Source organism: Aptenodytes patagonicus, chromosome 2 (genome assembly GCF_965638725.1).
Source record: "Aptenodytes patagonicus chromosome 2, bAptPat1.pri.cur, whole genome shotgun sequence".
In the NCBI taxonomy this organism is placed as follows: Eukaryota; Metazoa; Chordata; class Aves; order Sphenisciformes; family Spheniscidae; genus Aptenodytes; species Aptenodytes patagonicus.
In genome coordinates, this window is record NC_134950.1 from 170,592,863 (window position 1) to 170,616,169 (window position 23,307).

The 23,307-nt window shown below is 44.7% G+C and overlaps 1 protein-coding gene across 1 annotated transcript in view; it reads right to left on the minus strand.

The window, feature by feature from the left end:
- The window catches only part of MYL3 (myosin light chain 3), a 38,760-nt gene that overhangs the window by 4,560 nt on the left and 10,893 nt on the right, over window positions 1-23,307 (minus strand). Inside the window, exons 2-5 of the mRNA XM_076332092.1 lie at window positions 11,309-11,336; window positions 6,039-6,188; window positions 4,025-4,198; window positions 1,377-1,454 (exon numbers count right to left, since the gene is read on the minus strand). Of these exons, the coding sequence (XP_076188207.1) occupies window positions 1,377-1,454; window positions 4,025-4,198; window positions 6,039-6,188; window positions 11,309-11,336 (430 nt within the window). The remainder of the gene's footprint in view (window positions 1-1,376; window positions 1,455-4,024; window positions 4,199-6,038; window positions 6,189-11,308; window positions 11,337-23,307) is intronic.

The following is a 23,307-nucleotide window of genomic DNA, read 5'->3' on the forward strand; positions in this document are numbered from 1 at the left end:
TAAATAAGACGCCAGATACCAGGTGCTAAATGCTTTGTAAGTCTTTGAGATAATATACATAGGGTGCAGTGCAGCCAGCAGCCCAGGTAGCCAGTGGAAATGAACACTTACATTAGTCAATCCATAGCTGGCTTAATCCCTTACCCCTGGCTGCCATATGGAACTGGCTTTCCAAAGTATACAGCCATGAGAAACTCTGGGTCCTCATCTTGCAAGGCTTTCAAGGCTTCAGCACGTTTGTACTAAGTCAGGGGGCACTGAAGATGCCTTGAGTTAACGACCAGAATCCACAGCAGCTCACCAAGTCAGGTATCCTGACTATATCTCTCCAGTGAACTCAGGTTTACAAACAAACAAGGTATTTCAAAGTCAAATTAAGCTTTTGTTTCAAAAAGGTTTGGGTTCCATTTTTCTTCATTTAAAAAGACATTCATTATATATAAATTTGAAATTCAAAAGGAAAAGGAAAAATACATTTTGCAGTAAGGAAATATTTTTTCCTTCCCAATATTCCCCCCTTGCTATGAATTTCTCTGAATTCAGCATAAGTTCATGAGTCATTTGGGTAGGCTAAATCTACAGATTTCTACCAATAAAATACTCATAAGAAATGTTTCCCTGAGCTCAAATCACTGGTATGACATTTGTAAGTAGAAGGAGACCACCAACCCAAATATTCATAAAAGGCTCCGTGAATATGACGGACCAGCTAAATCACCAAGACGAACAATCATCAGTCACCAGTTAACCTTAAGAAGGACTCAGCTGTGTATGATGACATGTGTTCATGGTCCTTATTAGAATATTGTGGTTTTATTGAACAGCCTGAAGCATGTAGGCTTGCGAGATGCAGGAGAGAACCATGGTCCACTTACTCATGACCAAATCCTTTTATTCTGGCTTTCTACAATAGCAGTGAAATAAAATGGAAGGTCTTTGGAAGGTCTTGTAGGATTCTTAGGACACCAAAGAGGATGGTAAGGATAACAATTTTTGCTGAGGTTTTGAAGGTCATTTTCTGTAAAGAAGTCTCAAAAGGGATGTGTATGTCTGTTTGAGAGGACAAGGAACTGTGGGAGTAGGTAGAAAAAATAATGCAATTTCTTTTTTTTTTTTTTTTAAGGCAAACAAAATAAGAATATACAGCCTCACGTCCTGAAAGGGCCACGGCCATTCAGCTACGGAAAATACAAGTAACCTTCAACAGATAGGGTATATAAGGTGAATTATAGAACCTGAACTGGTCTAAAATTTGGAAAAGCACACACCCTGATCTTTGGGAGTCAGATCTTCCACAGGTTTGAACTTTCTCAGGATAATTGCAACAAAGCCTTCAAGCACACGACCACTGCTCAGACCGGAGTGGTCATACCTACCTTCATAGTTGATACAGCCATTGGCATCTTCCTGACCAGCCATTAGCTTATCAACTTCCTCTTCAGTCAACCTCTCACCTGGGTGGAAAGCAAAATGCTTGTTTAGTACCTGAACCCTTTTTTAAGAATTTACAAAGCGCAGTTCAAAGAATCCAAGAATAAAAAAGAGAGTGAGAGAGGAGAGGGGAAGATTTTCTCTTCAGTTTAATTTGTGTTGTTGACTGCTAAGAAAGCTATTTTTGGACTTGCAAACTGAGGAAATTTGATCTGAAAACCAGAAAGACAGAATAAATATGGAAACCCACATGATATTATCTTCACATACTCATTCTTCTAAGAATAAGCTTTCTCTAAGTGCCAAATCTTGAAGGCTTTAGTCACTTTTTAACCAAGTCCTCACTAAGTAAACTCTTAGTAGAGTCACCATCTAGTTTACCTCTGAGTTTGAGGTTCAGGAAGATTCCAAGATCAAACTTAAGATCTCTGATTTGGATCAGTGATCCATTCCATTTAATTTAATTATCTAAATATTAGGTGCCTATTCGCCTGTAAGGCTTAATTCTGGTTAAGCAGAGATCAACCCAATCCATCTCCTTATTCTGATATTAGGCACTGATTTTAGGATGAGATCAAATGAGTTCCAGAAATGTAAGGGAGAAATTTAAGGGGGATTTCACAGAATCATAGAATCATTTAGGTAGGAAAAGACCTTTAAAGTCATCGAGTCCAGCCGTTAACCCAGCACTGCCAAGTCCACCACTAAACCGTGTCCCTAAGCGCCACGTCTACACATGTTTTAAATACTTCCAGGGATGGGGACTCCACCACTGCCCTGGGCAGCCTCTTCCAATGTTTAACCACTCTTTCAGGAAAGACATTTTTCCTCGTGTCCAATCTAAACCTCCCCTGGTGCAACTTGAGGCCGTTTCCTCTCGTCCTGTCACTTGTTCCTTGGGAGAAGAGACCGACCCCCACCTCGCTACAACCTCCTTGCAGGTGGTTGTAGAGAGCGATGAGGTCTCCCCTCAGCCTCCTCTTCTCCAGGCTAAACAACCCCAGTTCCCTCAGCCGCTCCTCATCACACTTGTTCTCCAGACCCCTCACCAGCCTCGTTGCCCTTCTCTGCACACGCTCCAGCACCTCGACGTCCTTCTTGTAGTGAGGGGCCCAAAACTGAACACAGTATTGGAGGTGCGGCCTCACCAGGGCCGAGTACAGGGGCACGATCATTTCCCTACTCCTGCTGGCCACACTATTGCTGATACAGGCCAGGATGCCCTTGGCCTTCTTGGCCACCTGAAATCATAGAAATGAAAATAAAATAAAATGCATTGGGTGTGCCCTGCTACTCATGTTGTTCCACTTTTCCATCACTGCGTTCTGGCACACATGAACAAGTCCTCAGCTGATGTGAACCTGTGAAAATTCAAGCAATTTTTTGAAAACTGAACAGAAAAGCATGCTAATTTACAGAATCTTTGGCTGTGCTTAGGATTTGACCAGTATTTAGAGATGCCACTCTAAACAGAACTGTTAATTCTTAAGATTGAAATACTTCCTATCGGTACTTAAAAATCAGATGTTGCCACATTGTTCTGGGTTACTGGAAACAGAAAGGTAAGTACAAAAGTATTACTTGTAGGGCTGTGAAACTCACAAAACCGCACAGAGTGGTTTCTTTGTCCCAGGTAAGGTTAGACAGGGCAACAATCCTGACCGTGTGAGGGGTCTTTTGTCATCACTGAATTTGGTCCCCAAACCCATCCGATAGCATCAGTGATAAAAAGGAAAATAGCATTGCTTTCTTTTCTTATTCCCTGTGTCATTAATAGACATGGATGTGTCATTGAATGAAAACCCCTGGGCATAAACTGTTTGGCTTTTTGAATTGATATCCCAGGTCAAAACCCATCATGGGAATCCTTTGGTCTAAATCAAACCTCTTTTGTAAAGGCTCATCCCTTTTTAAAATAGTGGACAAACACTAGTAGAAAAGGCTGATCTTGAGAAATGCTTACTGGACGCAGATGACAACATGTCAGTGCTTTCTAATCCAAATTGGAAACCTGTCATTAAGTTACAGCCATATTTTCTGTCCTGCACTCATTCTGTTGTCATCACCCTCTGTGAAAAACTGAGCTTCCGAAGTGAAAATTTGAGAGGACGGAGAAATATTGATCCTTACTTTAAAAACAGGAGCTTTCCATTTCAGCGACACTTCTGTTAAACAAATGACTGATAAAAAAGCACTTCATCTTAAAACTGTTCTTGAAGGTGCAGAAAATTGAGACAAATATTGAAGGAATAGGTGGGGTTTCCAATTTTGGGGTAATTTCATGATGACAGAAATATAATTTATATTGGAGAAATAAAACTCTAGAGGAAGGAAGGAAGGAAGGAAGGAAGGAAGGAAGGAAGGAAGGAAGGAAGGAAGGAAGGAAGGAAGGAAGGACGGACAAATATTTGAGCTGTAGGTCAGTGATTTTTAGCTTCATTATTAAAGAACTTTTTTTGGTCTTTATAGCTGAGGACAATGCGATGGTGGAAGTCTTGCTCAGTCATTTTCGCCATAAAGGTTACCCAGAATGATACAAGCTGTATGGGAAAGACCTCAGTGATGAAACTGCATGAGGAAAGGTTCACCTTACCCAGCGTAGCCAAAACGTGGCGGAGTTCAGCCCCCATCACCGTTCCATTTCCCTCCTTGTCAAACACGCGCAGACCTTCCACGAAGTCCTCGTAGGTGCCTGTGTCTTTCGTCTTGGCAATATGCTGGAGCATGGGCAGGAAGGTCTCAAAATCGATCATCTTGGAGTTCATTTCTACAAAGACACAGGTGGAAATGAAAGTTTTGGTGGATTCTGGGAGAGTTGAGGACTAATCATGGGGCATCCACCATGGGTAGGTGGTGGGGGTAGAAGAACTGTGGCAATAAACACCAGCTAAAGGGGAGGAAAGAGCATGGAAATACTGTAAGTACAGGTGGAAGAATGGATAGAGTGGGAAAGAGGTCTGGCAAAGTGAGAAACATGAGGTTTTAGTAGATAGATGGATGGATGGATGGATGGATGGATGGATGGATAGATAGATAGATAGATAGATAGATAGATAGATAGAGAACTGATCGTGCCCCTGTACTCGGCACTGGTGAGGCTGCACCTCGAACACTGTGTTCAGTTTTGGGCCCCTCATGACAAGAAGGACGTTGAGGTGCTGGAGCGTGTCCAGAGAAGGGCAACGAGGCTGGTGAGGGGTCTGGAGCACAAGTCTTCTGAGGAGCGGCTGAGGGAACTGGGGTTGTTCAGCCTGGAGAAAAGGAGGCTGAGGGGAGACCTCATCGCTCTCTACAACTCCCTGAAAGGAGGTTGTAGCGAGGTGGGGGTCGGTCTCTTCTCCCAAGTAACAAGCGATAGGACGAGAGGAAATGGCCTCAAGTTGCGCCAGGGGAGGTTTAGATTGGACGTGAGGAAAAATGTCTTTCCTGAAAGAGTGGTGAAACATTGGAAGAGGCTGCCCAGGGAAGGGGTTGAGTCACCATCCCTGGAAGTATTTAAAAGACGTGTAGATGAGGCGCTGAGGGACATGGTTTAGTGGGCATGGGGGTGTTGGGTCGATGGTTGGACTCGATGATCTTAGAGGTCTTTTCCAACCTTAATGATTCTATGATTCTATGATTCTATAGATAGATAGATAGATGGATAGATAGATAGACAGACAGACAGACAGATAGATAGATGGATAGATAGATAAACAGATATGTCCTAGTATCTGACATATGCAAACATCAAGGAAAGAAAATACTGTTAGACTCCCAAGACTGTTTCATGTAACATAAAAGCATGAAACTAAGCAGAAGACAGCAAGAAGACAGCATTCATTGCCAATATGAAATCAGCGTTGCTTTGCAGCCCTATAACACAGAGATGTTTAAAAATCACACTGGGAGAGGAGCTTCAAAGCAAACAGGCAGGACCAGGGCTGTGTATCCCTTTTTCCTGATTCTTTGCCTTTCAAGAGCATCAGAGGGCATTTTGTTCCCGTATGACTCCTTGTCCCACCTGCCACTGTGTCATTGCCATATCCTGACATATCATAGCTGTTGAATGAGGGCCTAATTGTCAGTTCCACCTCAGTGGAAGGAAAGGACAGAGAAATAATTTAGGAAATGCCTGAATGTAGATATGGTCTGGGAAAGATTTCCTTTGTTCTGAAGAGATATCCAGAGTATGGTGAATGTTGAAGGGAGGTATTACTACAATCATCACAGACCCTCTAATATATACTTTTGTAGAACAAGCTATCTACTCACATTCAGTCTACCTCTTTGTTTCTTTGGATGTCTGCAAATTGTCTGCATTTTTAGTAAACACAAGTGAATGCCTGTCATTAAAGCAATTTTAAAAGGCAAAAACTTGTTATTGTAAAACACATTGATGCACAGGGCCATTAAATGAATTCATTCTCCTAAATTTGAGACAATTATAATGACTGCAAGATCATTTTTTTCCTCATTTACTTTTCTGCTAGCAATTTGCAAAGGCTATTCCATAGGCTTTGTTATTTCACAATTAATCTTTCCATCAGAAAATGGAGATCTCATCTGCTTCACGAATAATTCTTGGAGTGATCTTTTTCAAAACAAACACAGAGGAGGACACCAACCTTCCGGTTTGGGTCTGCCAAGCACTTTCATGACCTCAGCCTGGGTTGGATTCTGCCCCAAAGCTCTCAAGACATCTCCGCATTGTGCGTATGTGATTTTCATCTCAGATTTGGGAGTCCGGTCGAAGAGTGAGAACGCTTCCTTAAATTCTGGGAAAACAGAAAGATAAAAAGAAATGCATGCCATGCTCCCTCAGAGGAAGTCAAAGCAAGCCTAGACCTTCCCCCAACTAACTCTGCCTGACCCTTTTATTTTGCAGTTTGGGAACAAGCTTGATGAGTTTTGTTGTTGCTGTTATCTGCAATGTTTGTGTTCCTCCTCCCCTGCATTTTCCGGTTCAATCAGGGAATAGAATCGGAGAGGTCAAATGCTTTTCTCATGGTATTTCCGTCTCAGCTAACATCGGGAAGTGCAGAATACCTTATAGAAATGGTTGGCCTTGAGAGCTTTCCAGCTCATCAGGAGCACTCAGGATGGCACAGAATTCAATAGCAGTTCTGCTCATTAGCTAACTGGATATTGTATTCGGCATTATACACTTAGAGAGCACTGACACAGCCCACTGAGATAAAGGAGCACCTCTATTAGCAGGTAACAAGATATGCCGTGATAACCTGCTGGAATAATCACACAAGAAGCAGTCTGTTGGTGGGGGAGGGTGACCGTATATGGAAAACCTTATAATTGATCAATTGTTGTATTTAACAATGTCAAGGAGCAGATCTAGAAGAATCCTTTGATTTTTCTTTTTTCTAGTACCCAACCCAATTGCATCTGGAGAAGTCAGGTTTGGTATGCCATCAGCTACCAATGCCAGGCCAGATCTCAGGTGTGGAGACACAATCATTCCCTCCGGTGGTTTCACATCTGCCTGCTTTCCCCTGTGTGCCCGTGCAGAGCCCTTTTCCTTGCAAGACAGCCAGCTCCCCTCCACTACATCCTTGTGAACATATCCTCATGTCTTCTCTTTACTTCTGGCTGAAGAGGGAGTCCCTTCGAGCAGCCATACCTTGACATGAGCATTCCCATGGGAGAGGGTCCCTGTCCTACCATTAATTAATGGGGTCAGTGCAGGATCCCAGGGGAGACTTCCCCAGACACACTAGTTACTCAGGTTTGCCTCTCTCTATTGGAGTTGCAGACGCATTGCAGAGACAGAGGAGCATCTCAAGGCACAGGCAACATTAATAGTCGTCATTAATAGCTGTTATCCTTTAATGAACACACTGCATAGTGCATGGTCTACAAGTGATCACAGATATCCCTTTGGCTTTAAAGCTGTGACTCCCTGAATCTGCTCCCTGCCCCGCTGTTACTCTTCGGTATATGCTTCCCTCCTACTCTCCAAACACAGTAAGGCTATCTCTTTTTCCCTAGATCCTGACTCATTCAACCGTTCAGCCGTGCACCCTGCATGCCAGATTTTCTCCATCTTTCCCTTCTCAATTCCTTCTCCTCCTCATTACTTGCCCTCCCTCTTTTTTCTTTCTTCTCCTTTGCTTATTTCCCTCTCTCCTTCCTTCTTCCAGTGTTGCTGGGTTTGCCTCTCCTCCTTTCTCCCTCCCTTTTCATTTTTATCATTCCACTCATATCTTACTCATTTCATTTCTCATCCAACACTTTCAAACAATGATACATTTTCTCATTTTGGACTAATTAACACTCCCTTTGTTTTCTTCTTTGCATTCTCCTCTTTGCTCTCTTTCTTTCTCTCCCTGCCTCTCTCTCCTGGATCTTTGTCTCTTCTGTCACCGGCCGGAGCCCAGGTCCCATTGGCAGCCCTGACTCCAGCAGAGGGCAATAGTGGATTTTCATGGGCTTCTTGCTGACAGTGGAAGGGGGCCAGAGACCCTCTCCCAGCTCTGTCCTTTCCTGGGGGTCTCAGCAGCTGAGGTGGATGAAAAACACACCTACCTCCCTGAGCTACTCATCCGCCTGCCACTTACCTACTCCCTGAGACCGATTGCCTGAGCATCCTTCGCACCACCTCCTAAAGGTTCACGGTTCATCATAGTTCCTGACAGCTCACATTTCTCTCTCTTTTTTTTTTCTTTTTCTTTAAATTTAAAATCAGATGTAACTGCCTCTTACCAGAGCATTGGCCTGTGGGTTTGGAAACCCCATTTTGTCAATACACAGAAGCAGCCTTTTTTGTTTGTTTGTTTCATTTGCATTTGCATTTGCTGGGTTAATGCGAGTTTCCATCAAAGCAATGAAACCAGCATGGCTATGGTCTCCTTTGTCCTCCTGCTAGCCATTAAACCACTGGCAGGAGCAGAGTATATTTTCATATGCCTAATTGTTACCTAATTCTAATCTTGAATAGCTCATATTCTTCTCCTTTCAGCAATTTAGGGGGCTGAAGAGGCCAGAAATCCAGTTTCATAAATACACATTGCCACGACCAATGAACTTCACTCGCAGTTGAGGCAGGAGGACACGTAAAGATGGGTGTGTTACACATGGCTTCACCCACAGACCATTCTTCTCCTTCTGAGAGCAATATTTTGGGGGCTAACATAATAATGACTCCTTGGAGGGAAGTAAGTCTGGTGCAACAAAGTCTCTTCCTTAGCAAGAGGAAGAGGTTCAGAGTATCCTAGAAGATAGGGCTGGAAAAGGCCTTGAGGTGCTGCATTGTCCATTTCTCCTCCACCACCTCAATTCAGAATCAGCTGCCAGAAAACCAGTTGGGTCAATGGCGATAGACTGACAGCCAGTAATATCTAACACATAGGATGGACTTCCTATTGATCTAGTTTCAGCTGACAAAAGGGGAAGCATCTAGTCTCACCGAGACACCTAGGTCCTCATCTGGTCAACAGAGAGAGAGAAAGAGAGGTGATTATTATACATTAGAGGTCTATTTTTTAAAAAACACATATAAAGGTATGACAGGTGACCTTGACCTCCTGATGACTTCCTGAAAGAGGAAATTTGACAAAATTAACAGTGCAGCGCGGAGCTGAAAATGAACCCAGAACAAAACAAATGCAACTGAAACCCAGAAGAAAGGGCGAGCTGGCAATCTTGGAAGCTTGAGAGAGTGACGAGAGAACAGGAAAGAGAAAACAAATCAAAAAGACATATTAACTTGGAGCTCCTGTGAGTCCCAACTCTTAAGTCATGCCAACAGCCAGTATAACACCTATAAATCATGGCAAGTGGTGCTTGCTTTCTAACCTGCGCTTTTAACACAAAATAGAACAGTCTCAAGCACTGGAAAACTGATTGTCCACTTTCTTGAACTGGTAGCACACTTCTTGGCAAGGTTTTGACATGTGCAAACTAGTAGAGAGGACAGCACATGCCAGGAACAATCCAGGGACAACTGTGGACCACGCTGTAGATATAATTCTACACCTGAAGCATGTAAGCTCTACCTAGGAGTAAATATCTATCTAGCAACTACCAATCTGTCTGCCTACTCATCTATGAACATGAGCAGCTTCTAAAGGTCAGGTGAAGGAAAGGGGGGGGAAAAGAAAAGAACCAGAAGAGGTCAGGAGGAAACGAGCTGAGGAGCTGGCTGATGAGCAGAGTTTTTCTGCTCAGTCCCCTGGTGATGTTCAGGCCATTAGGCGCTCCTTCCAGCAACTCATGGCAGAACCTATGAACCAACTGTGGGATTAACCTTGAGTGGATTTAGTGTTTCTCCCCAGTGCTAGCACACAGTATAACTCTGTTATGCTGCTGTAGCTGACATGGAGGTCTCACAGCCTTTCCCACACAGATGATCGTATCTGCTTCCTGCCCCATGGCTTTCCCTTTGATATTTCAAGGACATCCTATTTCACAAGTCCTGGATTCCCAGCTTTTCTCTGTGTATGCAGTGAATACAGCTAGACCAGAAGGCAACTGTAAGAAGAAAAGAAGAAAAGAAAGAAGATGCAACTTGCTGTTTCTAGAGATGATGCACATCTGCTCTAGACCCGCTGCCTTTTATGGCAGCCCTGGGGTTGCTCCGAATTTGTCATTTCCTAGCCATTCCAATGGGTTGATGGCCAGACACGCATCCCATTTTTTTCTGAACAGGTCTTTTCCCATTCTCTGATATAGCCTCTAGAGCTAGTTCTCCTCAGGGAGAGAGAAAACTAGGCATAGAAACTGGGTGGGTCCTACCCAATCCCCAAAACATGTGATCCAATCCCCAAAACATCAGCTGATGAGAGATCCAGCTGTTGTGTGCTGCTGGAATAGTTCAAAAGTTTGTGGCTCAGGATTGCGCCTCTCCTACGGTTCTCCCATGACTTTGGGACTAGAAGAGGGGCAGGTTTCCAGAAATTAACAGTTGCCTCCAATCGTGAGTTACTTTTGATCTGTTGTTAGAAAATAGAAACTAAAGCCATTAAGGGGGGGCTTGAAAATCCCAAGGTAATGTTGGAAGTCTGTGGCAAAGGCTCAGTCTCTAAGATATTATGGCACTTGGTTCCAGTTCAGAAAATCCTTCCTTCTCTATCTCTCCTCTCTGAATCAGCCTGACTGGATAGCCTGTGATTTTTTTTTTTTTTTTTTTTAAATCTGCTCTAATTAACACATTTTCTGATACCATCTTTCATAGGCTCTACCAAGTTCTGCCAAGTGTTTAAAGACCAAAGCAAAATGCTGCCAGATGTTTGACTCCATCTATCAATTATCCTTTAAGTAAAAAGCAGGCTGGTATTTGAGGAAAAAGGGGACAGCTGCAGCGGTAGTGGTCCCAGGACTTCATGCATGAGGTTTTAGTATCAGTTTCTTGGGCTGGGACAAAGGTTTCAGAAACGAATGCTGAAGTTCTGGTTTGAAAGAAAACAAACACAATCGCTATCATTATTTGCTGGTTTCTGGAGAGTTGTCACAAAACTGTAACACATTAAATTCTGATTGAATACAGGGAAAAGTTCTCAAAAGCAGGGTTGGGAGACTTTCTCTTGGAAGGATTGATATTTTGTTAGTGGGTTTTCTTAAAGAAAGAGCATATATTTGGACTGAGGTTTTGGGGGTGTGGGGGTTTTTTATCTTTTTTGGTTTTGCCTCATTGGCAGTGGAGAGCTGATGTTTTCTTTAATGAAATAAATGCCTGCTCTCCATGGGGCATGACTTTCCCCTTTTCCTCTTGACCAACTCAACAGAGGATTTAGAGGAGGGATGGGACAGGAGCAAAGCCATGAATTGAAGCACAGCCTTCTCAAGGCAGCTCCAATACCACACCCGTGTTCACCCCAGCATGTGCCAGCACCTCCCAGTGACAGTATTTACTGTGCACAGAAGAGAAACGCATCTTCCTCACCTTCAATCTGGTCAGGGGTGAATTCAACCTGAAAGAGACAAAGAATAACAGCCAGATAAAAAACAGAAAACTGAAGCAAATAAGAAAAATACTGGTTTAGTCTCTGTCTTATGGTTGTGGGTGTTTCTGAGGTCCATGAAAGAGACTGACTCATAACTCCAAGAGTTTACAGACCCTGTAGATTCTTGTTCTTTCCTCCTCCACCTTCCCTATTCAATAGCCCCACCTTTAGGACCTCTGCCCTCAGCACAAGGCTGCAGATGCCCTTTGTCCATTCTTCTGCTGCTCCTGTGGTCCTGCTGTAGTCTCTTTCCCCTACCCCAAGTGACTCCCCACTGCTGATGCCCTCTCCAGAGATGATTATGGCTGCACTATGGTAAATCCCAGGCTACTTCGCTGAAAGGGTTTTATCTGTAGACAGATGGGGATCTACTATCCATAGTCTTTTCCAGCGGAAGAACTAGGATGTATCAAGTGAAGCTGGCATGAATCAAGCTCAAAGGAAAGTGAAGGAACTGGTCCTTTGCTCTTACAGCTGAATTGTGGAAAGCTGGTCATGGGATACTGTGGATGTTCACAGTTACATGTGTGTAGGGGGTCACAGGACCACTTCCTGGAAAAGAAATCCATTTCTGTACATTACCAAATGTACGGAAATACTTAGCTTAGGAAGTCTCTGCTCGATGTTTAGGGGAGTGTTTCGGGGGAGTTTTTCTCTGTTCTTGTACCCTTTCCTAAAACATCCTCTAATAATCACTGCTGCACTATATTGGACTATATTGGACTGTATTGGACAACTCGCTGGACCTTGCTCTGACTCTGCCATGTGCCTCTTGTTTTCTCATCACTTCATATTTCCTCCTGTTTCCTAAGTTTTAGGGTTGTCCCGCTCCCTATTTTTACATGGCACTGCCCTCTTGCAGCTCTGGACTTCAAAAATGCTCCAAGACACCAACAGGCTGCTGCTGAGCTCAAATGCAAAAGAAGGAAACACATTGTCGTAACATGAGGTCCAAGCTTCTGAATGAACAGGCACAGGTCAGCAATGTGAATTTACCCCTGAATTTACACCTGCCTCTCAGGGAAAACCAACAGGGTGAGTGTCTCTGCTGATGGGGACATTCCTGCAGTGCAGGAAGACTGGCAGATTGCCCTTATGGTGAATACATACATAAAGAGAAACCATATTTTGATATGCATAAACATACAAATGCAGACATGCAAAGCATACGCTTGGGACAGACCTAACAGTACATGAATACACACCCTTGGAAGCGTTCCTCTGTGGACATATACGACCCTTCCCCCCTCCCCAACACATGTACAACCCCACACATTTTGGGTCAGATTTTCCTTATGAAGCTGACCACCTCTCGCTGCTCAGCATCATATTTTGTTCCTTGGTAGCAAAGCAGCCAAGTGGAACAAAGGCATAGTGAGAACCTCAAACGCAAACTCCCTGTTTCCTTGTTTCGAGGTGAAATGCAACGTGACACATCCCTTCATCATCTACTTGGGATTTTCATAATATTAAAGGGTGGAGCTGTTGTAACTCCCCAGCTCTCCAGCCAGAATGGCTGTGACATGGCAGAGCGTGACAACACCAACCTCCTTATTCCACCCAGGGCTCAGAGGACAGCTCCCAGATGCTTTTCTGTCTCCAGATACCCTGAGCGGCACAAGGAGCTCTAACATTCAGAGGACACAATGAGGGTCTACAGGGCAGATACAGACAGCCCAAAACTCATATTTCATATCAGTGCCCTGCCTATCTCTCCCTACCATAGTGTTTCTGAGCATCTTTTGGCTTAGGAGAAGGAAGAACCAGAAAACAGCTGTTGGACTTGGAAGGCAGGACTCAACACTAATCCTGCAATTGTTGAAAATCAGGCCACTATTTTTGTGTCTGCCCTGTTCAATCCTTATCTGAACTAGCTCATTCAGGGCATTACCACTTTGTTTGCAATTCTCAGTCATGATTTACCTTGAATGAAATCCAATTAATAAAATAGTTACCTAAGTTGCAGCCAGGAGGCTGTCTGGAAGGAAGCATTTAAAGAATGCAAGAAAGGACCCCCCCAAAAGAATAGCAATGCTCTTCCCTTTCCTAACAAATGGAGGGGTCCAAACACATCTTTGTCATGAAGATTATAATCATCTAAATTGGGTCCTATCCCAAATCCATGTACCTTAGTTTAATTAGAAATAAATACCCATCGGGGAACACATTCATACAGGTGCACTGTCAGCAGCAGCTTTATGCCCAGTGTGTCTAATTATATCAAGCTTTGAGAATTTGACTGAAGCTAATGGCATACTGAGTTTATTCAGGCATCAATAGCCAGTGTGGGTGAAATAAGGCCAGAGCTGCTGGCAACTTGTATTTAAATCACTGTGATGGATTGCTCTTGGGGAAGAATTCATCTCAGCTGCACTTAGATGTAGACACCCAGATGTGTCAGTGACCCCACGTTTGCTTTATACCAGTAGAAGGGAATGAGCACTTCTAGGGTGTGCTTTGACTTGTTTTAGGTCTGTACTTGGGGAGAGGATGAGTTATGCTTTCCTTTTCACTGAGTGGCTCAATCAGTTCTACAATGACGATAAAAAGAGTGTGGGCAACTAGCACAGATGTAGATGTCCTTTTCTGATCTGATGAGTCCCACCCAGAAAGTGTGAGCTAGCCCTTTGGCAGACTGCAGATCAGGAGAAACTGTGCCAGAGCAAAAAAGGATGACTGCAAATTCCCACAGCTGGATCAAACAGAAGGTTTGAGCTGAAGGGCTGAGTGTGCCTCACCTCTAACCATGGCCCCTATAAAAACACCACCCAGAGCTGGAGGACCATGCGTGACAGCTGGCAAGGCAGTGGCAGATGGTTTGACCAGACCCAGGCTCGTCTTCCTCTCAGGAAAGCTGCAGAGATGCGTGGGTGGCAGCTGCTGCTATTTTCTCTCCTCTCAGCACATACCACCATGGAGTTGTAAGGAAGGACGAGTCATCATTTACCCGGCCACAAGGTATCATTGAAGATGGATGGAACGAACTCTGGGCTATGTTTAGACTGAAGATGGCTGTTTTTTTTTTTTCCCCTCCCCTCTCCCTCAGAACGGTGTGGAGCACACAAAACCAAACCCATCTCTGTGTACCAAGAGCAAGGGTGGACCTGTCCATGAGGACTGCCCCAGAGAACCCCAGGCAGGAAGGATCCAGAGGACAGGCTGTAAAAATAGGGTCAGGCTAAGCCAAGCAGTGGGCAAATGAGTCCCAATGCATTGCAGCCACAGTGACCCAGATCCGTGCTCTGAGGCAGCTCTGCGTCTGCCGCTCTAATGCAACGGGCATCCCAGGGAGTGAAAGCCCCCAGTGGTATCTCTGATGCCCAGACCCACTCCTGCCCCCAAGCACTTCCACCGCTGCACACCAGCATCACCCCACACTGCCCTGAGCTCGGTCAGCAGAGCCACCCTCATTGCCCAAAGCTGGAGGCTGCAAAACCTACTCACAGGCTTAAAGTGAATTTGCTTTCCCCGATAGGGCTTTACACTCTCCAGTTCCTTGGAAGTAGACTAGGATGATTTCCCTTGGGGTTTTGTTTGTTTGTTTGTTTGCTTGTTTTAAATATACTGGCACTTCAGAAGAATTGAGTTTCCCCTGGCATGTTTTCTGTTGGCAACTGAGGCTCACAGTGGTGGCATTTGGTACAAATCCATATGAGAGCCAGAGCTACTGACGGCTAATCTCTTTCCACTTGTCTCCTGCCCTGATGTGTGGACTGTCCTGTATGTTCTTTGAAGACACCAGATATCTGAATTAAAATCTTTCCATAATAAACAGGAAGTGTTTGTCCTGCTGTTTTAGCAATCTTGGCTTTTGGTCACTGGTGGCATCAGCCGTAGCCCTAATGTTACTGTCCTCTTTGCCTAAACAATGGCGTTAAGCTGGTTTTGTCCCAGAGACACCAGGAGGGATGCACGCACCCCTTGGTGCTGTTAACGTCATTCACAGCTTCATATCTCAGGGAATTTTTTTATAAACCCATACTATCTCAATCAAGCACATAATTGTGCATGATAAGTCAGACATAACTAAGTGTGAAGTAAGTCCTATTAATAAAACTGTTGCTAACCAGCAGTCAAGAGGTTATCCGGGGGGAAGCAATTTAGACAATGCAAGCAAGGAGCCCCTCCAGAGAAGAAACAATATTCTTCTTGTTTCATAGTACACTGAGGAATCCTAATACAAAGAGCAAGGTTTTCACTTAGCCATGGCAGGGCTAGTTTTGGAGAAGGAGAAAGGGTTGTTGGTTTTTTTATTGTGCTGTTGGGAAACCGATTTAGGAGGCAGAAATGCAGCAGATGGAAAGAGGCCCAGAAGGCCATCAAGATCAGTATCACTGTGTTGATGTTACATTCGTATTTCACAAGCATGTGTTTTTTTTCCACTAAGACCTTTTTAAACCTATTAATACACATCATCCCCATCATCTCCTCTCCCATCACTTTCTGCGCAGAGCAATTATGATGTACCTAAACTCCTCCACTGCCCATGGGCAAACCTTGACACATGGTCAAGTCTCCTACAGCTCCATCCCTTACTGGTGTTTGATAGTCACTCCTGATCTCTCATCTCCTCTGCCTTCTGAAACTCTCTTGGTACATCTACATTTAGCTCCCAGGGCTGCCCTAAGGACTTTCCTCATTATTTCTACTCAGCTCATGGTCTGATGGGAGGGAAGGCACAGTACAGTATAGAAACCCAACCATAAAACTCTACTGATTGATAGTCTATGTTTTCAATTTTATGTTTGGTCCCCAATGTTTTCAGTAGAAAAATAATTTCAAGTTGGACTGAAATGACAGGTCATTTTGGAAGGACAGAAAATACATTGTTTGGGAGTCAAATAGACAACTGAATTGTTGACCTTTTACAATACCTAACTATACTGATAATGAAAGTGAAGTGAAAATAGAAATCAACCATTATTTTCAGCTGAATTGGTGAAGCCTTTCATTAAAAAAAAAACGTATAACAAGATCAGAAAAGTGAGGCAAAGTCTTTGTCAAGGTCATGCAGAGGATGCTGCTACATAAGGAAATAGCCAAGCACTTTTTTCTCCAGCCTGCACTCTTTTTCACCAGAAGATGGTCACCCTGAATCTTTCTTTCATCTGGGTTTCCTGAGAGCTGAAAAATTACAGCAGTACATCACTGCTGCTCCAACTATAACTTCAGCAGACTTTATGGCTTCCAGGTCCCTACTTTATTTTGGAATAAGTCTGGATGAGGTCTGCCATGTTGTGGCTTTTGATTCACCTACTCCCTCAAGAAGTGGATGCAAAAGCCTCGTGTGAAGGAGCGGTGTCTGGTTTGGGGTTAGGAAGCACTGGTTTGGGTCTCAGAATCACTCCACGGGATGCTCCCAGGTGACGCCAGAGCAGGAGAGGGGGAGGGCTGAGGTAGGTGCATAGCGCTAAAGGTTATGGGTTGGTGAAGGGTTGTGGAGAGACATGAGATCAGTGGTGCAGCCAGATTGAGAAATAGATTTGGGGAACCCATGAGGTTTCTACCCCAAGGAAAGAAATACAACACAATCCTGAACCTTAATACCTCAGACTAACTCTGCTCAGCCATACTATTGTGCTCTGAACCCCCACTGAGTGGGGAACCACAGCCTGATATGTCTACAGGGCACAGGTTCAGCTTTGCACTTCGCAGGAAGCTTGTCCAAGCACATGGCGACTCAAAGCAGCCTCACCTTTGGTGCTGAAGCTCTGCATCCTCAGCCTGAGCTAGAGTGCTGGGTGGCAGTCTCCTGGCAGGGTTTCACATCCCCTTGCTTCTTGCCTTCTTGTAAATACCCTCTGGGGTTGAAGGTGACTGTGCTTTTCCAACTCTGGTAGTAGCCTATAAATTGATAGCTCCCATTCTTGGATGGGGAATGTGTTGCCACAACTTTCCAGAGTACAAAGGGGAATTCCAGAGCCTCAACAGGAGAATGACACAGCCGCTTTGGAGAACTGAGACAGCTTCTGGCAATGGCCAGCACCAGAAATATAAAACACTTTGTAGACTGACTGTTCTCCCTGTAGCAATATGGTTTTGGATTCTCCGACCATTTATCGACGGCTGGCTTCCCACCTTCTCTGCAACTCCCCCTTTCACCAACCTCACCAGCAGATGTTTGTTCAGGTGTTTGCATCCATGGAAGAAATTACAAAACCTAAAAAATACCCTCTGTTAAACCCTGGAGGGGATCCTGGGGTGTAGGAGAGGTCAGACGTTGCCTGTGCTGTCTGCTTGAACTCAATAATAGCCCATCAGTTGGGTCTGTAATGGAGAAGACAAGAGCCCCAAGGATACAGCTTGTGAACCACATTGCAACACTTCCTAGGGGCTTCAGGCCCATGAACCTCCTGGTAAGTGGGTGCTAAGAAAGAAAAGGGCCCATCTCTCAATCCACATGCATGGGGACAGGTGGACGCCACCATTCCACGCATACTTATGGGACAGCATTGCACTTGTGCCCCTTGCAATGCGATCATCTTAAGATGGAAGGTCTCGAACAGGACAGGGAAATTAGTCACCAGATAATACACTTGGTGGATACGATATGTTGGAAAGTGCCCAAACACTTCTGTATTTAATTTGGTAAACAGCTTAAGTAAGAAAAAAAAAGAGGCATTATTATTGTTATCATTACACTTATTATTTTGACATAAAAGCCTTTCCCTTTGTCTTTCATTTCCAAAATCAAATGTTTTGTCTTGTAAATACTGGCAGCTTTTTATTTTTTTTTATTTTATTTTAAATTCAAATATTTTTATATTGAAATGGCATATTTCATGTAAAATTGACTTAAAGAATCCCACTCCCCCACATTAGATCACTCCAAACCCTACCAAAACAATTCTTTTTGGGGTGAACAAATCCATTTCGAGTTGCCAAAAAAGAATTTTTGTGGCCTTTTTGTGTGTTGCTGAAACCTCCTCCTGAAAATTCAAGCTGGTTTCTTCTAATATTTTAATTCCCCCACCAAGCCTAAAATAAAACCACCCTTTGCTGAACTAATTTTGCTCTCAGATGACACAGTTGTGTAACTCCTCTAGGTTGCTGATTGACGTGCCAGTCGTGCTAGTAGCGAATGAGACCATATGAGGCATTTCGTTGGCCTAAGTGAAATGAGTTTGATGGGTCTCAGGCAAGACGTAGCAGAAAGGCATCTGTAAAGCAAAAAACTCCTGGAAGCAAAGGAGTCGGTTTTGGATGCGGAAGCTGAAGCTCTTGCTCGTACACAGTGAGATCCCCCAAGAAACAAAACACCTTGGCAAAATACCTCCATCAGCAGCACCAGCCACCACAACCATCTACCGTGCTTTTCTTCCTCCAAGGTCTAGTCTGACAGTGTTTTGCAGCCCAGCGATACACACAAAAGAGCTTCAGTGACCCGAGTAGAAAATATTAAGATTTTTCCAGACATACTCTGTCACAACCCCACACCGTGCAACGTGATGCAAATACCACTTTCTCCCAACTCTGTCCCAACGGTGTTATTTTCTCCGTCATTGGCATTGCAGCCATCACCACCCCAAGCCCTCCCAGGGATGGGATGATGCCAACTGCCAGCCCCCAGCAAATCCAGTCCATCCTCGTGCACTTGCAGCTCTTGCAAAATCAAACAGTAGCTGGACCCCTTTAAAATGTCACACCCCTTGCCCTGCAACTGTCTTGAAAAAAAACAGGATTAAGCTGCCAAAGAGTCACCGCGATAATGTGCTGGCAATGGGGAGAGCTCTGCTTTGTTAGACGAAGCTGGCAGGCGTAGCGCACATGTCGCTCCCAAAATAATCACACTGTAACCCAGCCCTAGTTTCAAACGGGCCAAAACTTCCCCGTAGAAAATCCACGAGCACAAACTAATATCAGCCATACTTCATACTCTGGGGGTTGGTTTTGGTTGGTTTTTTAAATTTTTTTTCCAAAGCAGGACGTTATTCATTGTGAGCTGAAAAACAGCGTGCTGTGATCTCGCTGTGTAACCGCAGCCGTACTGGATGTTCCTGCCCATCCCCAGCATCACCAGGGAGCTCAAGTCCGAAAAGCTGAGCTCCAGCTGGGAGGTTGGTCAAGAGGATGGAAATTTTAAATCCTGCCCTTTTATCGACATTTCAAATTCCGATGGAAAAAAGAAAGAAGGAGAAACCCTTTCCCTCTCCCTGCCACCACCACGAGTCTTTCCTTTCAGTTCAGCCTGTTGGGGTCCTTTGCTTGATTTAGAGGTTTATTTATTTATGTAGAAAGAAGCCAAATCTGAAATTTCCTACAACCGCAATTGGAGCTGGCGTTTCAGAGTTTTGTTTTGGGTTTTTTTCAGTCTGCTTACAACGGTGTCAATGTCCAAAACCTGATCATATTAACAAGTGCTCTGACCCGTGATGGTTTTCTCCAGGCTTTGCAGCAGAGCCTGCAAGGTGACACTGAAAAACAAGTTTCTCCCGAGACCCACAAGATCTGTGCATGTCCCACAGCCTCAGTCCCCAATGCCCCTTCGCACACATTACAGCCAGCTCCTGCCATCATCATACGCAAGGATGTTGGAGGCAGATTCAGGCGCCGTGTTTATAAAGTGCTGTCACCAACCAGCATGGCATTCGATGACATTTCATTTCTGGACAGAGGCGAGTGCTTTTGGGGCTGTGGTGGTTCTTTTTGCAACCCTTAAAGCAAAGGGAGAGAACATTTTTACCCCCTGCCAGGCTGTGACTGTTACCTACTAGTCAGTACTAACCACAAACACTGAAAACTTTGAGTTATTTTCCTTACCAACGTTTTATCTTTTTTTTGTCTTTTTTTTTTTTTCCCCTTTGTTTTTTTTTCCCCCCAAGCACTCAGCAGTTATTGTCAGGCTGCTTTTAACCATAGCTGGGTTCTCAGTGATGCCTTTTTTTATCTCCTTGCTCTCTGTCGCTGTTTTTTTAAGGCTGGGTGGGTTATAAACCGGTTTGTTTTTCCAAGATCATTCACAGGAGCAGACTTCTCGCAGGAGATTTTTCAGCCGCGTCTGCCCGGTGGCTGCGATGTTCCGCTGCTTCCCAGAAAACACAATCGATGGACTGTCACTGTTTCTATTCTGGGCTTTGGATGCGTAAGTTTGCTGGAGCAGAGCAGTTTTTGCAGGCTGGAGGCTGGGTTGGCTCCGGACGGGTGGCGGGCTGAGTGCCAACTTCCTTCCCGGAGCGATCCTGGCAGGATGGGCCGTGGGGTTCGGCTCTCCTGCACCTGTTGGAGGGCTGGGAGGGGGGCACTGGCCCCTGGGCTGGCCGTCCAGGCACCTTGCATGGGTACGGTGTGTGCTTACCCATGCACCGGGCATTTGGATAAAGAAAACAAACTGCATAGGGGTGTATGCGTGGCTGTAAATGTTTGCTCATCTATATATATGTCTGTATTTATGTGTGTATTGATTCATATTTACGTATGAATATATATAAATGCACACTCACATTTCTTTCCTACACACGCCTATGCACACATGCACATACTATGTATTTTTATATATATATTTTTTATATATATATATACTGACTACACATATATATATCATAGTATCGTAGAATGTCTTGGGTTGGAAGGGACCTTAAAGGTCATCTAGTTCCAAATTCCCTGACATGGGCAGGGACACCTTCCGCTAGACCAGGTTCCTCAAAGCTCCATCCAACCTGACCTTGAACACTTCCAGGGATGGGGTATCCACAACTTCTCTGGGCAACCTGTTCCAGCGCCTCACCACCCTCACAGTAAAGAATTTCTTCCTAATATGCATTGTACGCACAACTCGCATTCACAGCCGTACACGCACATTAGCCCCCAAGCCAGCCAGAGAAACCAGAAGTGAGAGATGATCGTTTATAAAGGACCGGTATAAATCTGCACTGATCTTTTTAAATCTAGAGGCTAGGATCTGTTGGATGTAGAGCACAGATCTTTGGAAAAGTAGGATGCAGGTATCCAGCTGGGATAAATCAGCATGGGTGCATGCGTGACTGGAGGGGGCTATGCCGCTTGACCCCCTTCTGGGAATCAATCCGTGTGGTGGACAGCATTCACGAGCAAAAGCCGCTAAACTCTCCTGATCCCTGTTATTAGTGGCAGCAACACCCAGTTCCCTGGCTATGGCTGGGATTCTGGGAAGCAACTATCTCATCGAAGAGAGCTGGGCTGCAAGCTGACCGCATACCCTGAGCACAGCACGACGATTTCAGTTTAAATTTAGTTGAGTCCCTCTTCTCCCTGTCTGCTTTTTTAGGATTCAGATTGCAGATAGGACAGGGGAGGGAACAATGCCATGTTAGATGCATGCATACAATGAGACATGAAATTAAACTCAAGGAGGAAATTCGCTTAGGAGGGGAAAAAAAAAACATTCTGGAGATTATATTGGCATTGCCCCTCTACTAATATTACATCCATTTCCTTTCCCATATTTCTTTCCACTTCTTTACACTGGCCAGCGTATGATAATTTTATACATACATATATATATATATATATATGAAATATTGTTAGGAAATATGCTTTGACATTGCTTTGTTGTTACTGTTTTTAATAATACCTGGGCCAATCCCAGGTATTATACCAATAACACCAGTCCTTTTGCCACTTGGAAACTTTACAACAAAGTCTAAGCAACCGATCAGTCCTTGGGCTGGGGGAGGAAAGAAGGCGGAGGTGGAGGAGTTCACTATTAGTCTAATGTCAGAAAGCCCCATAGTTTGAGACCATTCAGAGCCACTACAGCTTTAGGAGAGGCTGGGGGAGGTGATTTCGGACCCAAGTCCCAGAGCCTGTGCAGCGAGGTGGGCAGGTCTCATCGGCTGGAGCCATGTGCAGAGAGAGGCAGCAGGAGCTCTTCCCACGCTCCTGGTTTTGGTGCAGAGCTAACTGGTTACCCTGCTTTCGGCCAGTCCAGAGCAGGTACCCACTGCACGCCTCTGCCTGAAAATCAGTGCAGATACACTCTGCCTTTTTCTGCTGCTAAGGGGAACTGCTCCGTAGCATCTTTTAGGTATTTACATCAGCCCTACTCTTCTAACACATCAAAACCCTTCATGAAAGCCCATCTCAGAGCTGTAATTATCACTGTCCCCGTTTTGCTGCTGGAGCATGTTAAGTGCAGAGATAGGTCTTTACCCAAGGTGACAGCTCCCAGGGTTACGGTTGGGGCTTGCACAGCGAAGCTGAAGGGCTCTTTCGTTTGGGAATGCTTTTCATATGGAGATGCATTGCCCTGGGCCAGCATGGCAAGGACTGGGTGACAGTTTGGTAACCAGCTTGCCCCTGAGAAGGGATGGGGTGCAGGACCAGGAGGGAAGGCAGCACATCATCATCTGGCTCTGAGTCACGTCCCCATCCAACTCATGACCTGTGTGGCTCTGCTCCACACAGGGAATGCCCTCTAATGCCTTTTTCCATCCTGTCAGCACAGACACTAAGGATGCACCCAGGCACCTCTGCCCGAACACTAACATCTTTGCAAAAGTTAGGGGAAACCCAAAGTTTCTGTTTCTATTAAGAGCCACTGTTCCTCTCCACCCCCATCCCTCCTATAGCTACTCTCAACATTTTTTCCCCTTCTCCAAGTTAAGATTTAGCTGGTTTACGAGAGGAATAAATACTCTGTCTCTGCAGTCCAGCTTTCCAGCAACTTGGGAAAAGTTAGCACTTTGGCCAGGGCCTTCTGCATACTCTGAGCTGTGCATTTAATTTAAATTTAATAGTTATTGCACGTTACACAAATGGCGATTAAAACCATATTGACTGAGGTTTAGCAGCTATGTGAGAAATGCAGATCTTATTACAGAGCTGCTCCATATCCAGAGTGTGCTTTTAATAACTCCCTGCTCATCAAGGGGCAGATTGGAGAGAGGAAAAGGAAAAGGCAAGGCTGGGAGGCACTGGCTGGAAAGACAATAATAATGCTGCGGGTCGGGCAGCTCTCACT